The 18,103-nt window shown below is 40.6% G+C and overlaps 2 protein-coding genes across 6 annotated transcripts in view; both read right to left on the reverse strand.

Moving 5' to 3' along the window:
• CCDC13 (coiled-coil domain containing 13) overlaps nucleotides 1-121 on the reverse strand; it is a 55,391-nt gene extending 55,270 nt beyond the window's left edge. For 3 of the 5 annotated variants that reach the window (XM_047876187.1, XM_047876186.1, XM_047876188.1), the window contains exon 1: nucleotides 26-91. The gene's annotated coding sequence lies outside the window, so the exon portion shown is untranslated. Of the gene's footprint in view, nucleotides 1-25 lie in introns of all 5 variants that reach the window. The other 2 variants (XM_047876189.1, XM_047876191.1) reach the window with 2 other exon arrangements.
• A 7,732-nt stretch (nucleotides 122-7,853) lies between these two features.
• On the reverse strand, nucleotides 7,854-16,297 carry HIGD1A (HIG1 hypoxia inducible domain family member 1A). The gene is made up of 4 exons (XM_047875072.1): nucleotides 16,172-16,297; nucleotides 10,314-10,424; nucleotides 9,548-9,682; nucleotides 7,854-8,874 (listed from the first exon to the last, which is right to left on the reverse strand). The coding sequence occupies exons 2-4, from the start codon at nucleotides 10,408-10,410 to the stop codon at nucleotides 8,825-8,827; spliced, it is 282 nt and encodes a 93-aa protein (XP_047731028.1). The 5' UTR covers nucleotides 10,411-10,424; nucleotides 16,172-16,297; the 3' UTR covers nucleotides 7,854-8,824.
• Nucleotides 16,298-18,103: the final 1,806 nt, after the last annotated feature.

Consider the following 18,103-nt stretch of genomic DNA (forward strand, 5'->3'; position numbering starts at 1 on the left):
GACTTCCGTCCTTCCCCACACTTACAGCGGTCACTGCGCTCCTCACTTTTTGGGCCGCAGCGGCTCGGTCTCTTCTGGACGCCTGCACGCGCGGCCCCAACAACCGTCACCAGGGAAACCAGAAACGCTCTATGAGTGACGTCACCACGTGTCTACGGAGGCCGAGCGGGCGCCCGGAGTTGGAAAAGTGAAGAAGGCGGAGGTGGGGTGGGTTGAAGCAGTTTGGGGAAAAGAGCGGTGGGCTGGGTGGGAAGAGGCTTCCTGTGCCTGAGACTTTAAAGTTGGCTCAGTCGTCTGATTCTGGAAGGTAGGTTTTAAAAGTTTCGTGGGCCAAGCATTCTACGCAGAGATACACAGCCCTGCAAGAGGGTTGAAAAGTGAATGGCCCACCACGAAACTTGACACGTTCACAATGTCTTTGGAAAATGTTGGGGAGGGGCACTTGGGTGGCCCAGTCGGTTAAGCGTCTGACTTAGGTTCAGGTCATGATCTCACAGTTGTTGAGTCCCAGCCCCGCATCAGGCTCTGTGCTAACAGTTTGGGGAGCCTGGAGCCTGTGTGTTCGGATTTTGTGTCTCTCACTCTCTCTGCCCCTCTCCGCTCACACTCTGGTTCTCTCTTTCAAAAATAAACATTAAAAAAGAAAAAAATGTGGGGGGAAATTGTGGTAGTGAAAAAAGCAGAATAGTAATTGCTAAATAAACGTGTTTTTTTCAAACAGAAACAAGTCTGGGAGGAATATATAGAAATGTTTTTTTAAAATGGTTATTTTTGGGTGGTGAAATTACAATGCTGTTTTTATTTTTGCACCTTTGGGCATGTTAAAAATAATGAACATGGTCTATTTTCATCGTGGAAAAACACTTGTTTTTGGGTTTTTTTTTGTTTTTTTTTTTTCAACGTTTATTTTATTTTTGGGACAGAGAGAGACAGAGCATGAACGGGGGAGGGGCAGAGAGAGAAGGAGACACAGAATTGGAAACAGGCTCCAGGCTCTGAGCCATCAGCCCAGAGCCTGACGCGGGGCTCGAACTCCCGGACCGCGAGATCGTGACCTGGCTGAAGTCAGACGCTTAACCGACTGCGCCACCCAGGCGCCCCTTTGTTTTTTTTTAAGTCACTGCCCAATATAAGTCGCTACTATATTCAGGACTATATGCAAGTGGGAGGCAAATTTATATGAAAGAAGATTCAAGGATGCTTTCTAAATATTTATTCAGGCCTTTATAATTTGAAAATCTTCAGACATGTCATAGTCGCTTTTCTTGCTTTTTCTCCCCCCATGAGGCATTCACCCTCAGAGACCTGCATGGACATGTGGCACCCGACCACCTTTTGCAACATCAACCAGAAGAATATTGACAGGATATAATCCATCTATCTTCTCATGTTTTATTTGTATTCATGTTTCTGGTGTATTTTCTTCTATTCGATTTTACAACATTGGTGGTAGTTTGCATATCCACCACCACAGTCAGGATATTGAACCTTCATTCACCGCAAGGATCCCTCTCTTGGACTTTTATAACCACACTCACATCCCTTTCCCACCTTCCAGTCCCTAAACCCTGGTAACCACTGGTCTGTCTTTTCTAAAATGTTGTCATTTCAAAAATGTTATATAAACACACAGTATCTAACTTTGGGGACTGGCTTTTTTACCCAGAATAATTCTTTGGAAATTCATCCAAGTTGTTTTGTGTATCAATACTCTGTTCCTTTTTATTCTGAGTAGCTTTCTACGGTATGGATATGCCGGTTTAACCATTCACCCACTGAAAGACTTCTAGGCTGTTTCCAGTGTGGGGACATTACAAATAAAGCTGATACAAACATGCATGTACAGTTTTGTATATGAATTTTTCATGTACAGTTTGGCTAAGGAATATAAAATGGTGCGGCCTCTATAGAAAAGTTTGTCAGCTCCTCAAGAAGTTAAATGATCCAGGAATTTCACTTCTGGATATATACCCAAAATATGAAAGCAGGGCCTCAAACAGATATTTGTACACCCATGTTCATAGCAGCACTATTCAGAATAACCCAAAGGTGGAAACAACCCAAATGTCCATCAACAGATGAATGGATAAACAAAATGTGGTCTATCCATACAGTGGAATATTATTCAGACATTAAAAGGAAAGAAATTCTGACACTTGCTACAGTATGGATGAACCTTGAGAACATTATGCTAACATGAAATGGACCAGGCATAAAAGAACAAATATTGTAGAATTCCATTTATTTTAGGTACCTAGAATAGGCAAGTTCATAGAGACAGAAAGTAGAAGAGATGTTGGCAGGGGGGAGAGGAAGAGGGAAATGAGAGTTATCGAAGGGTGTTAAGTTTCTGTTTGGGATGATGAGAAGGTTCTGAAGGCAGATGGTGGTAATAGCTGCACAGCATTGTTAGGTGTACTTAGTGTCCATGAGTTGTATACTTAAAAATTGTTAAAATGGTAAATTTTGTTATGTATATGTTACAACAAATTGTTTTTTACTTTTTTCATTTTATTTTTTATTTTTTAAAATTTACATCCAAATTAGTCTACAGTGAAGCAATGATTTCAGGAGTAGATTCCTTAATCCCCCTTACCCATTTAGCCCATCCCCCCTCCCACAACCCCTCCAGTAACCCTCAGTTTGTTCTCCATATTTAGGAGTCTCTTCTGTTTTGTCCCCCTCCCTATGTTTATATTATTTTTGTTTCCCTTCCCTTATGTTCATCTGTTTTGTCTCTTAAAGTCCTCATATGAGTGAAGTCATATGGTTTTTGTCTTTCTCTGACTGCCTAATTTCACTTAGCATAATACCCTCCAGTTCCATCCACGTAGTTGCAAATGGCAAGATTTCATTCTTTTTGATTGCCGAGTAATATTCCATTGTATATATATACCACATTTTCTGTATCCATTCATCCATTGATGGACATTTGGGCTCTTTCCATACTTGGGCTATTGTTGATAGTGCTGCTATAAACATGGGGTGTATGTGTCCCTTCGAAACAGCCCACCTGTATCCCATGGATAAAAGCCTAGTAGTACAATTGCTGGGTCATAGAATAGTTCTATTTTTAGTTTTTTGAGGAACCTCCATGCTGTTTTCCAGAGTGCCTGCACCAGCTTGCATTCCCATGTTACAACAAATTAAAACAAAAAAAAATCAGTTGCACAGATTTCTGTGGGTCTAACCACTCTTTTCTAATCCCTAAAAATTAGGTCCTTCCCACAGTTCTATATAGCTCCAACTATAAAGTAGGACCTTTATCTATGCTTATTTATTTTTTAAAAGATAATCATAAGGCCACCAAATAGATTTTCCTGCACTGAAATTATATGCTTGCTCCCACAAATCAGTAAATACAGCATAAGCAGACAGTGATCCTCTTCTTACTATGAGAAGCAAAGTTGAATTGAGTATCAGAAGTAGTACCTGGGTTTCTAACTCTCTGACATGAGTCAAGTCACAAACATCTACTTTCTTCTTAAAATAACAACAGTACTGGGGCACCTGAGTGGCTGCCTCTTAATTTTGGCTCAGGTTGTGATCTCATGGTTCATGGTTTTGAGTCCCGAGTCCAGCTCCGCGTTGACGTGGAGGCTGCTTGGGATTCTCTCCTTCTCCCTCTCTTCCTGTGCTCTCTCAAAATAAATAAACTTTATAAAATAATTACAATAGTACTGTTTATTACCATGATAATCAAATAGGTCATGAATGTTCTTTGTAAACTGTGAAATACTCTTCAGGTGTATTATTACATATTTAGCTGTTTTTGCCTCAAAATGGAAGCAAGCTTTGCTGCAGCTTAAAACTAAGGCTCCATTAGGCTCTATGCATTTCAGACCTCTCCAATTATGGACTTCAGCTTTGCAGATCCAAAATCTGATTTGGTCATTATACCATAAATGTCTCTTGGGGTTGGACTTAACAGCAGTCCTGGTATTAAGTGACTGACATGTAAACCAGAACACTAAGCCACTAGTTTACGTTGGGGAATTGTGACCCATATCCAGGGTCCCTCCCTTCCCAGAATCAGACACCCACGAAACCAAACGAGTCATCAGAAAGATATTGTGAGCATGGATTCAAAGCAACCAGAAGCAAACTACCTTGAGATATTTTTAACACTCATAACAATCAGGAGCCTCCTCCCCGCCCCCTCCTCCCCCCCCCCCCCCCCAGGTAAAAATTGTTCATTTTCTCCAGGTTCAAGATCCTTCTGGCTGGAAGGTGCTGTCTCTTCAACTCACCATGGATTTGGGCTTCCTTTGTTGGCTACCAGCCTCTCATAGACTCCCCCTAGTACATTTTTGTTTTAGCATAACACCATTTTGGCTATTCAAGTCTTAGTGTTTGTATGTATGGTGATCTCACCCATCATATGCTGATTTTATTAGGAAACTCAATGTTCTGCCAAGATTCAGTAGTCCTTGCTTCCAAGGGATCTCTCTGATGGATGAGATCTACCCTGCTCTCCTCCAAGCCTTCAACACAATGTATTGGTAATGTATTTTTATATTTTACCCCACATTTCTCAATTTCACTCTTAGCTCATATCATGGTCTTTCATAAACACTTGAATGAGTCACCTGGTCTCAGTAATTATCATTTTTTTCCTATTGCTTAGGTCCCCAATGCCTTGTGTACTTACTAGTTTTTAATTTACCACCTTCACAGTAAAGACCATTTATATGGGGGGATCTCTTCATCTTTCTTCTCATAAAGGCCAAAACAAATACTGAGAATTTTCATATATGAAGAAACCTGAGGAAGAAGCAGCTATGGAATATTGGCGGGGGAAATGGACCTCAGACCTAATTGGGTAATGAATGTGTATATGTGTGTGGTGGAAAGTGGAAATGAAGATAAGAACAATTATTTATTGAACAGTTATTACTTTATATACCTGCCTTCCCTTCCATCATGCAGTGTCTCCCTGTGACCAGGCTCTTGAGTTCTGGGTCATGCTCTGCCACTTTTCAGTTGTATGGCCTTGGGTAAATTACAGCTTTCCTTTCCTATGTTGGTAAAGTCAGGATAATACATACTTCTGCATTTTTGTGAAGAACTAATAGAAAAGACTATTGAAGCATTTAATACACAGCAAAGCAGTGCACAAAAGTATTATTATAGTGGAGCATGCATTGTGTTTTCAACTTGTCATGGCAAGATGTGAGAGAAAGGAAAGTCCACCGTGGCCTAGAGAGTTCAGAGAAGCTTTACCAAAATAGAATTTGGGTTAGGTCTTCATGGTGTGCACTTGAACTGCCTGGGACTGCGGAAAGGGAACATTCAGGAAACAGGTAAAGCATGAGCAAAGATGTTGGGGGCAGTGGTGAGCACAGGGCTTCGGCGCTGCTGGACGAGGTAGCAGAACAGGAGCTGAAGGGCCTCGGTTTAAAGTGGTACACAGGAGAAAAAGGACAAATCTGAGTGACGGGAGACTCTGCTTATGAAAAATTGGCAGGATTTGGTGAGTGCTTTAACAGTGATAGAACAGGAGGAAGGGAAGACATTTTTAAGAGTTTGAGCCCAGAGTGTGATAGGGGGAGGTGGAGGGTGTCACTGACAGCAATGGGTGAGCCAGGAAGGGGCACCAGTGGGGAAGACCGCGAGTATGGCTGTGTGTGGGCTGAGTTTAGGTGACAGGCATGCAAGGCCTCTAGCTTTCTTCACTCTAGCTGAAAGGCACGATGGCATTTCCTCCTCACATGGTAAAATTTTAGTCCGTGACACTTCAGAGTTACACTGGGGACAGGAAAAAGACCAAACACCATTAGAAAAAGCTCAGAATACTACAGAGAGGACCTGTTCCTGGGTTCCTCTGAGGGGACCAACTGGACACTGATCTCTAACCCAGAACCATTTATCATATCACTGCTGAATTTAGAGAAAACTTTTCTAACTTTTGTCTTGCTAAAAACAAATTATTTATTTCAAATAGGATCAAGTATATAAATAACTGACAGTTCTACTATTTGACACAAGAGAACTTTAAAATACCTTATGTTTATTCAGCTTTGTTCTGGCCTAGTAGGTATGTTACAATGGGCTGTAGGTTTACATGGGGATAGAGCCTATATTTCAAGCTCCTGAAACTCCCCAAGTAGCATTTCCTCATCTGTGAGGCAAGAGGCTTGCCCAGCATGACCAATCCCCTACTCCAAAATCCTGACTCTATGATACAGTATCAGTGTACCTTGAAGATGTAAGTTCCAATTCTTACCACCAGATGTCACTGTTGCTCATTAGAAATAGATAACTCCAGGGGACAGCAGGATCATGAATGTAATAAAACCAACAAAACCTACTTATCCCAATTAGTTCAACATTTACTGAATACCTATATAAGCCAGGCACTAATGCCAGGTACTTTAGGTCATCGTGCCCTCAAAGAGACGAGGAGACACGGAAACAATCACTCTCCAGCTCTCCAGTAACCTGCAACATTAAGCCAAGGAATCTCCGTGAAAAATCAACATACCATCTCTTTTAGGTAAAACATGGATTCCTCAAGGATACTTTTTCTGACTCCAACCCTAGGTTAGGTCCCCCAAGCTCGATGTTACTGCTGCAACCTATACTTAGCATTCATCATGCTTTTTGTAATCACTTAATGGCAGCCTTCCCTGCTAGACTATAAATTGAGGGCAGGGCCCATGAATCTCCTGTCCTGCTGCATTCCCAAGCTTATCATAGTAACAAGGTAATAGCAGTCATTTATGGAATATCGATGCATCAGGTGCTATGCTAGTCACCACTCCATTTAACCTTCCCAAAAATCCTAGGCCACTGATCTTGTCCCCATTTTATGGATGAGGAAACCATGGCTACTTGGCTAGTAGGTGACAGAACCATGAATCCAGGACTGATTCAGTAACACATAATACCACATTCATTTTAGCCACTGTTAAGGACTTCCATTATTTGATGCCAACCTATTTATCCAGCTAATGTATCACTCTCTTCCTTGGATGAGCAACCCCACCCAATTACATAATGCTCAGTACCATTTCACACTTCACTCATTTGCCCTATCCTCTGGCATTGGTCTAGATCAACTTCTCTCAAGTTAGCATTTAGCTTAACAGAATCAATAATGTACTCATCTATTAGAACAATAATTTTCTGAAAATTGTTTCCAAATGTGTTTTTCTACAGATGGCTTATCCTTCATGAAACAATTGTTAGGATTGCCTACCAGGATCTAAGGTCTACTGGAACCTGAGAAAACAGTTCCTAGTAATAGCTTTTATTTTTAAAGCACTTTTTCACAGACTCATAGAATGACCTATAAGCTACATAAAACTATATAAATTAACTAGTTCAACTTCTTATTTTATACCTAAGATTGAGACAACTCAAAAAAGATTTGATCCAGGTTATACAGTCAGTGGTGAGTCAAGACCATGCTATAACCTCTTGTCTAATTTTATTAATTTACAATAACTGCTGCCACTCCAGCATTGATTTCACAAAGGCCAGCTTTTCTAAAACCTGTTGGCACCCACCACTTAACTGCCCAGGTTCTAGTTCCAAACCAACAATCCTCTCTAGCTATGGGACCCTGGGTTGGATATTTATACTGTTCATGCCTCAGTCTCCTCCTGTTAAATAAGAATCATAGTTCCTACCCCTTAGGGTTGTTAGGAAATCTAAATGACATTATACATGAAAAGCACTTAGAGCAGTGTGTGGCACATAATAAATGTTCAATAAATGTTAACCATTATTCCTATTTAGTAAATATTTTTTAACCATAGTTCCTACCAAAGGTGTAAGACATTCTCTCTTTTCTTGGAACTTGATCCTTGTGATTTATTTTTTCCAAACTGAAAGAAATACAAGACGACTGATGTGTTCACTTACTTTAATAACACTACATTTACCATGTTATCACCATGGAATGTAAATTCAGGTTAGACAAGAAAATTCCACAAGTGCAGTAAAGCATTCTAAAGTATACCAAAGTTTGTGTATAATGTCTGACCAAACCACCTTGCTGATAAATCAATCACTAATCACTTCGATTATAGGTAATTTGTTACATTTATGATTCTTACAAAGAAAAATAAACAAATTTCATACATTTAAAAAGTATTTTTCATTTACCTTAGAATTAGTACTTAAAAGACACATTTCTATTTCAAGATGACATTTAAAAATTATTCTAATACAACAGCATAAATATAATTCTGCAATTATAAAAAAAGCTAAACTGGGACCCATACTTAAGTAATTCTCATGTTTACATATGATGCTGAAATAAATACTACTTCTAAGCAGCTGTTATCAGCTTTTTAGGTTTGGTTTAAACACACACACACACACATGTTCAGTTGTGGGGAAGCATATTCCATGCACTGCTCTGAAAGGGGTCTAAGAGCCAACCAGCCCTAAAAACTGAAGTACTCAACCAGTCTGCAAAACAGGCAGAAAAAAGCTAAACAGGATTCCTACATAACATCAAAAGCATGTGATAATCTGCAGCAACTGGGAGGACTTCAGGATTGCCAAGTTGTTCTCTTTACAACTCATTTCATCAGAAGGCTTTAAGAAGATGCATGTTTTACCACTAACAAGTACATTTAAAAGTGACATGTTTCTTTTGTGCTAATTTGACTCTCCGGAATGACCTAGCTAACTAGTCATTAGTAATTTGGTTACCAGGCAAATTGAGCCTGCAAGAAAGGAAAACAATATTCAAATTACCATGTTATTGTCTGACCCATTCAAACCATTTATTTTCAACATAAACATATAAATTCAACATGAGATGTCTGGAGCAAGCACCACCAACAAAACCAAGACAGCTGCTCGTCTTCTAAGGTTTAGGTTTTGCCCAGAATTCCTTATACATGGAATAGCCCATACCTAAAGAAAAAGAATGCTAGGTAAGCATTTAAATATTTCCCGTGACATTAAGAAAATTGAAAACAGTTCATAAAATAGCTAAAAGTAGCATCCTGCTACCATGCAATATTTACAAGGGGAACAAGACCCTAAACTGCTTACACTCCTGCCTTCTTAAACTATTTACACTTCTAAAATTCTTTTATATAGTTTCCCAGGTAGCTCGGACTATTGAAATACTTGTTTTAAAGAACAATCAATGTTTATCTTACAACTTTAAAAGGAGTCACTCTTGCTACGTAACATCAAGTAAAGCCAATAAAAGAATGTAATACTTATATTAATAAAAATCTTTCCCACTGTCAAAAATTCAGTGAAATAACAATCATATGTCTCTCCCAGATAATGGATCTTACTGCCAACCTATATACATATCTAGACTCCTCAGTGAAATTATAAGTTCCGTGATGCACAGAATTACCTTTTCTTTCTTTAAAATATTAGTAAGATATATTACAGACAGTAAAAATAGGTCACTACTTGAACTATTTTTATTAATCCAATTTTTATGTGAAAACAAATATAAGTGACATTTATAAACTACTTCAAAGTCAGCTACAAGCTGCCTTGTTTTATTTACAAAGAAACCTATTAATGGGAATTACAAACTTGAAAATTTCCTGTTGGAACCTACCAAGAGTCATTGCTCCCACAACAAAGCCTTGGGCTGCCACGCGCATGTGGATCAGATGAACAGACATTTTAGTATTTCCCCTGCTCTTCAATTTATATAGTCCATACGCAACGATTGCTGCAAACCCTGCCATTCCTGTAAAACCAATCGTCACAAGCATGTCATCCAAGGGGGCAGGGAACCAAAATGACTTTACTGTCAATCAATGTACTTTTGACTATTTTTATAAGGATGCTTTATGAGATCATTAACATACAAATTGAGTTGTTAATTTTCCCCCCTCAAAACCAAAACTCCTTAATTGGCAGCAAAATAGTAGCAGATTCAGAAAGTTAAGATCATCTTCAAAATGTGGGCTGTGGAGCCAGTAGATGCTTTAAGAGTGTCAAGGGAACTTTTATTTTCAGTCCTATTTCCCTTCCTGAAGGGAATCAGTTAATATAGCAGAGACTGTAATAAATCATAACCGTGAGTATAAGAGGTTTTTTTGAGTCTTGTCAGTCTTTCTAGCAAATCACTGGACTGAGGGTGATCTTCAGATCCCCCAAAACAGTCATTGAAATAAGAAAGAGTCAATAAAAGAAGTCTGAATACACACAGAAGAACTTTTTATAGAGAGTTCTATCAAGCCAGTCTTACATATTTCAACAACATATGAAAAAAATATATGACAATAAATGCTTTCAGGATATGCTTGATGAACTGACCACATTTCTACTGCGCTAAAGCTTACAACAGACTGATTATTAGAACATCACAAGCTTACCGATGGGAACAAACGGTGCCTCCCTAGCTTTTCGGATAAGTTTAGATCCCTGATCTTCATCATATGAAGAAAGAGAAACATCTGTGCCGGTTGACATAGTGACTGAAGAATCTGAAAGAGAGTTTCCAGAGGTTCTGCAATCAAAAGGATCTAGAACACTGAATGGCTGGATGTACTTAAAATACTTAGTTTCCACATAAAAACCTAGTGTGTATCCACATAAAGTTTAAGAAGGATTTTTTAGAAACTAACTGTATTTTTAACCCATAGCTACCTTTAGGGAGGGCTGTAGTTATTCCCACCTACTGTTTTGATGTTTATCCAACACAACCAATTCCTTTTTAGCACCACGTCACTGATAACAGTGACAACTTTTTTCTAACTGAAATAACTTTTGTCAATTAAAATAGTAGCTATTAATTTTTTGGCTATTTTCACCCTTAATCAACTTCAACTTAACAACTTCACTCAAACCAAACCAATAGTCCTTACTGCCTCTTCAAAACATGTTGAATATCCTACTAAGCACTTCTAAGTGTAATTTTCACTGCTTTCAACTGAGACTGACTTACTGACTCCAACATGCTACCTGGTTCAGTTCTCACCTCTGAATAGTTTCCAACCTATTACAGTAATCTCTATTATTGATGGTGGCTGTTTTGGGAAAAAATGACAGTCTGAATAACCAAAATTTCTACTTTAGCTCATTATTAAGGACAAAGCTTTTATTTTATTTTTTGTTGTTGTTTTTTGGTTTTTTTTTAGGACAAAGCTTTTATTTTAAATACAACTGCTAGAAATGCCTCTTTTTAAGCATAATTTATGTTCAATTGAACATAATATAGCCTTTTAGTTTTCTACTTAGGGTTATCATTTCTACCATCACTGCAGCAAATGAATAACTGCAGTGGCCAAAAACTGAATGGCCCCCAGGGCTGTTCTTAATTCATCTTTTTTTTAATGTTTATTTATTTTGAGAGAGAGAGTGAGCGAGGAGGGGCAGAGACTGAAGGAGAGAGAATCCCAAGCAGGCTCCATGTTGTCAGTGCAGGGCCCGATGCAGGGCTCGAACTCACAAACTGTGAGATCATAACCTGAGCTGAAACCAAGAGTCTGATGACTAATGGACTGAGCCACCCAGGACCCCCTTAATTCATCTTCTTAATGAATGAATATCTCCTAAGCTTCAGTTCTACTTCCCTTTCCATACCTTACATTTCCTGGGCCTCCCTCTTAAAAATTTCTACCTTCTTTTATATTACCCCTGTAAGTGGTACCAAAAAAGGCAAGATATTAACCTGATCATTATATGGATAGGGGAGGGGGAGCAGGAAAAAAAAGATTCACTTCCATTACCACAGAGACCAAAGACTCCATTCTCCCTTTTTCAGTCATATCCCTTTACATAGGAAGCTATTTATTTATTTTTAATTTTTTTTTCAACGTTTATTTATTTTTTTTGGGACAGAGAGAGACAGAGCATGAACGGGGGAGGGGCAGAGAGAGAGGGAGACACAGAATCGGAAACAGGCTCCAGGCTCTGAGCCATCAGCCCAGAGCCTGACGCGGGGCTCGAACTCACGGACCGCGAGATCATGACCTGGCTGAAGTCGGACGCTTAACCGACTGCGCCACCCAGGCACCCCACACAGGAAGCTATTTAATAGGCGTTTCATCACAATGAGAAAGTAACAAATTCAGTTTCACCTTAGTCACAGTATATATATACTTCCTTCTTCACTGAACTGATTTAAATTGCCTGTAAACTTTACCCAAGATAAAATAAGGGAGTCAAACATAGTATACAAGTCTCTGATTAGTGTCATTTACAGTAAAGTCAAAAGTCAACTGCCCATCCCACTACCCATATAACATCTCACCTTCATTTCTGGGTTTTTCAAGTGCACCATACTCCCTTCAATAATAACTCTCACTCAACACTTTGCTATTCCAGGGGATGTAAAGAGTAGGTAAGACCCTCAAAGAAAATCCAACTCTAGAGGGGGGCGTAGTGCTTAGTTTGAAAAGTGAAATCATCTTTCTAAACCCTCATCCCCATTGGGAAGAGTCCAATTCTGTCATCTGACAGAGAAGAAAACCTTAATCTAGAGTTGTGCAGCATCACACTGCTAAATAGGAAGAAACTCAGATTAGAGCTAGACTTTCTCTTCTTTTTTTGTACTCCATCACCTACTAATTGAATAAATCCCTACTTACTGAGCTTTTATTATATACAAGGTTCAACAAGCTCTAAGTTCAGGACGCTCACTGTATATGTGAAGAGTTAAAACAAACACTGAAATAATTAATGGTTAAAAATTAGATTTTTTTTTTTTTAAGGGACACGAAAGAGCATGATTACTTGCCAAGAGCATAACAGAGACAACGAGAAATGAATTTAGAGTGTGGTATCTTTTAAATAAAGTAGGTTTGGGAACTTTCAGAGAAATATTTGAGACTGGCCTTCAAGAAACTACATAAATGGACTAGATGGAGAGATTAAACATTATATTTTAGTCCAGTATACGCTTATTTGTTGCTTTCAAAACTAACTATAAGCTTCTGAAAGGCCTAACAGCTCATCACAGATCCTCCTTCCACCTTTCTTGCCAACAGAATCCCACATTATAACCATATTAAATTTCTTAAAGATGTTCTCTATACCTCAGTGTCTCTGCACAAGCTGATTTCTCTGCCTAACACTTTTCCTTCCTTTCCATCTCCTTCAGATATTTTTCCTAGCTAACTCCTCCCATTTCTCGAGTTCTAATCTTTAAAAAAAAAGTTTATTTATTTTGAGAGAGAGAAAGAATGAGCCAGGGAGGGACAGAGAGAGAATCCCAAGCAGGCTCCATGCTGTCAATGCAGAGCCGATGTGGGGGCTCAGTTCCACAAAACATGAGATCACAACCTGAGCTGAAATCAAGAATCAGATGCTCAACCGAGCCACCTAGGCTCCCCTCAGGTTCTTATCTTAACTGATGGCCACTGGAAGTCTTCGACTTTCTGAGTTTATGATAATTGCTTCGGTTATGCAGTCCTATAGGACCTCATGCTTTCTCTATAAAAACTTTCTTATAAGTATCTGTTTCTCTTGCTAGAATCCTTGGAGTCAGGAGGCTAATCTGCCCTGCTTATATCTATCTTCACTGCCTCACACACTTGCACATAGTAAGCATACCACAAAATATTTGTTGAATAAATTTAAAAATAATATACTGCAACAATTAAAGTTATTCTCGGGTATATGTTATTTAGGAATATTTAGTGAAAGCAATAACAATTATACACATTTGTAGAGTTTAATTGGTCAGTAAGAAAAATGCCAAACTGTATGTACCCAGGTGCTTATTTAATTCTTATATTAAAGAAATGATAACATGAGTGGGGCTTGGTTCCTTGCAACCACAGGAACCTATTCTATAAAACTATTCTATAACACAATCCACTTTTAAAAACTAGCATCTTCTTTTGCAGATACATTCATTTTTTTCCGTTTGCCTTATTTATTCCTAAACTAAGAAGTCATTTGGGAATTATCTCTAAAAGCAAGAAAGTCAGTAATCTTTCCTCTAATCTCTCACATCTGGATCACTATAATTGTTCAACAGGTCAATGGAGCAAAAGTTTTTTGTCTCCCTCTTTCAGGAGAGGGGATGGCAGTCTCTCTCCTGTACATAAAAGAAGAAAATCCATTGATCTCCATTCCTCACCTATGATGGAAGGTCATAGACGGGTAGGACATTTGATCTGGTTTTCAGAAAGTAATCCCTAGGGTAAGAATACGGGTATGGGGGAATAATTTGGTCACTATTTGCTTTAAGTGACTAATAATAACCTGTCTCTGATCAAGAACACCTTGTGTGCACATCTGAGGATAAAATAAAGAGGAATATTAAAAACTCAACACTTATACCAGATTTATTGTACTATACTTCATATTACATTTTTAGATCATCTTATACATTCTAATATACTACATATTCATAACACTCCTTGCATGTAAGATTTTGATAATTCTCTTCCTAATTTTCATCTGAAAGTTTCCCAAATATTTATGATTTACAGCACATAAATTGAAAATGGCTAACTTTTAAAGTATCAGGATTAATAACTATGGGTGATATAATTTGAGAATAACCACCGAGATGATTAATCCATGCCAAAAGCCTAGCTTTACAGACGGAAAAACGGTTATATGAACTGCTCAACACCAAGAATACATCTCTGGCAGGGTAAAATTAGAACCCAGATCTCCTGATACACAGTCCAGAGTTCTTCTGATTGACAATATATTGCCAAAGCATCAATCTTATGATGCTGGTAATATAGTTAATCTGAAAAATATTAAAATCCATTCCCTAACAAAAGCTTGCATTTCTTTCTTTGAATTGTAAAAATATGCAAGTCATGCATAAAATTAAATGGAACTTCCTTCCCCAGTGACTTGACTCTTCCAACAATTTGAACTGTGCTTTGAATAGATTTTTTTTTTTCACTAGCACCACTTCTAGATTTTCCTTTATTTTAATTTTCTCATCTGCCCATAGCAATGAACCCAGATCTGTCAAAAAAGCTGAACAGGTACAAAAAGAGCCCTTGATGACCAGATAGTCAAAGTCAGTTCGAAAACACTACTGTCTAAACTTACTAAGGTACTACCAAAGACCTTTCCAAATGCATGGGAACCTAGAAAAGACATCAGGGAGATGATGTAACAGACTGAAGGATCTTCACGGCCCGTCATTTGGTCACAGGAACTATTAACAAGGGCTTCAAATTTTGATTTTTCATCGGTCAGGGGTCAGCTCGTTTAAAATGGCTGCAAAGGTCCCACCCTGGAGATTCTGAGTTATTGAGTCAGGGGCAGGGCCCAAGGAATCTGTATTTTAAGAAGCCCTCTTCAAGTGATTCTGGGGCACAAGGAAGTAAGAGATTCCCTGGTATACAAGACTCAAACATGTTTGTCCTGCTAGGGCCTGGTACCACTTCAATCTGTCTGAACTTTTCAATCTAAACCGGTCATACTCGAAAGTGCCTGGGTACTTCCCGAAGCACAGATTCCTGCGGTGGGGATTACCCCATACAGGGAAACAGCTGCTGCCCACACCGGTACTAACAAGAGAAAGGAGACTAACACCGCCGAATCATTTCAGCGGCTCCCAATTCTAAACCCGCGCTATGTTTTCTGATCTCTAACCGGCAGGCTTCACTTTCAGGAAGAAATTTAAATTCCTTCACAGATGTTTATACAGGGCCTGAGGGCTTCTTACCTCCCTAGGGTAAGAGAGGATCGCCAACGGTGGGAGGAAACACGGGGTCGTAAAGAAGGGTAAGGTCGTGTGGTTTTACGCTCACAACCTTTAGAACCTCCTCCCCTGTCTCTTCCCGTGACCTTGTCGGGACTCTGCGGGCCGGAGCGCTCGCCCTCCCAGTTCCTCCTCACCACCTCGCGGGCCCACTGTCCACAAGGCTCCCTGCTCCAGCTACCGGCTCCCTGAGGTCGGCCCCAGGCCCTTCCATAGGTCTCTCACTACTGCCTCTCCCCGAGTCTTCCCTCTCGGCCACGATTCACTCCACAAGCTTTGGTTTCATCCTCTCGTTGGCTCCGTATCCCCTCACCAGACAGGCCGTCAGGCTTTGTCTCGGGACCCCCAACTTTCCCTGAACCACGAGGTCGGGCCTGAGACCCTCCAATTACACTTCGTCCCGTTCAACCTGGGCATCGCCCCTTCCTCCCAGCCCCGCGGCCCCCAACACTCCCAAGGCGCTCTCGGCCCAGCCAAGCGCTGCACCACTTCTTCCCTCCCCACGGTCGGCAGTCCTCCGCTCCCAAGACTCCCTCAAGCTTCACTTGCCTGCAATGACTGGAACTCTTAAACTCCAGACGGTTGTCAAGCTCCTACCGGTTTCAGGGTCTCGCCCACGCCCGCTGTAAAGCCGGCTTCTCTTTGTCCCACCCACACCTGATCCTAGCCAATCAGAAACCAGCGGCCGGCAAGCGAGGGTCCCGGTAGGGGCGTGCGTGTGCGCGGTGGGTGGGGCAGGTCTCGGATTGGCTGGGGGTGACGCGCTCCGGCTGTGGCTCAGGGTCCCCGGCTCTCGCGTAGGGATAACGTCAGGGGTGAGAGTTCGCCGTGCGAAGTTCACGCGAGGACTCCAGCGTCCCTGGCTCTTAGGCTGGCGGGACCTCAGATTTCTCTCGCGTTTTTCCCTCGTGCGGCGGCGGCTAACTCCGCGAAGGCTGTATGCCGGGCGCGCCAGTTCTTGGGAGGCTCGGGGGAGGACGTTCCGGCTTTCACGGGCGCCGACGGCGGCGGGGCGACGGAGCGCTCGATCCTTTCCGCTCGTCTGGTGGTTATCTGCTGCCACGAACACGTGCTGTGGAGCCTCTCGTGGAGCCTTTCTTGGGGCTTGCACTCTGGTGGGGGCAGCCATTAGTTGCAAGCATGGGGTCACTAGAGCGGTGGTCTGACCCAGAACAGGGGAGGTTTCTCTGAGGAAGGCAGTGTCTTGAGGTGACAGTGAACTTCCAGGGAGGGAGCCTCTAGTTTGTTCGTATGATAGATAACCAGTATCTGGCGAGCTGATGCAAAGCGTCAACTGTGCCGTAGGGAATATATCCGTGACTAAATTAGAATCTCTTAATGTTGCCGTGAAGTGAGACAGGTTGCCCATGTTGTGTATCACACAGGTAGGAACCAAGTGCCGTGAGCTCCGGATTCTGAAACTCTTTTTGTGTCATGATTGAGTTAAGACACACGTAGGAAACATTCGTGTTTTATATGTTGAATTAAAAACCTCATACCTTGGTTTTATTATGGTATGGCTTTCAGCTACTTGAAGGCACATACTTGGTCTGGTTCACGCCCATATTTCCTGGAACAGTCTTTGAGCTCAGCTCAGTAGGAGCCCAGTGATGTTAAGTGAAGACATAAGTGATGCAGTAATTGTAGGGCTTCAAAAATAAGGGGGATAACCAGAGACTTATTTAGGATAATTAAAATGACAAAAGAGCCTGAGAGACTTGACTATGAAGGTAAACCCGAAGTCATTAAGCCCCGTGATTCTGAAAATACAAAGGCTAATAGCAGCAGGGAGCTGAGCGTATTCAGTCCTGAAGGGGATTTGTACGAATCAAAGGAATGTTAGCTTCCTTTGCACATTTCCAGAGAATGAGATTTGGGATCTGGGAGACTTGAGTGCCAGCCTCAGGCTAGCCACAAAGTAGTCTTGACCTTGGGTTTTACTTCTCAAAACTTCACTTTCTTCATCTGTAAAATGGGGGTAACTGTGGTGCGGTTAATGAGGAAAATGTAGGTAGAGTGTTAGTACAGCGCCTGGCATGAGAAGTGTGCACTCTTACTTTAAAAGTTCCTGTGCTGTGCGTTGCGTGGAAAGAGGCAGACCCTGCCCTAGTTGTCTGAGAAATTATCTCTTTCTGATTGGTATATAGAAGCCAGATCTTGGTAAACGATAATGATAAATATCTGAAATAATCAATGCAGAAGATTTTTTAATGGAGGTTATTCCGTTATACTTTTTTCCGTGTTGTGTTACAAGAAAACAGCAGTGACAGCTGACAAACCGTTACATCTTTCATCATGCAGACCTAATTGATAGCAAATGTACATCATGTATTATTCTCCTTACTCTGTCATTTAGAAGTATAATTGATGCAGAAGACTTTAAAAAATTATTTGGGTTCTCATGCATTAAACTAACCTACTTGTGATTTATAGAAGGAAAGACAGCACAAGAAGTGTCTGCCTAATTTGCTAAGTTCTGCT

This window comes from Prionailurus viverrinus, chromosome C2 (genome assembly GCF_022837055.1).
Source record: "Prionailurus viverrinus isolate Anna chromosome C2, UM_Priviv_1.0, whole genome shotgun sequence".
NCBI lineage: Eukaryota > Metazoa > Chordata > Mammalia > Carnivora > Felidae > Prionailurus > Prionailurus viverrinus.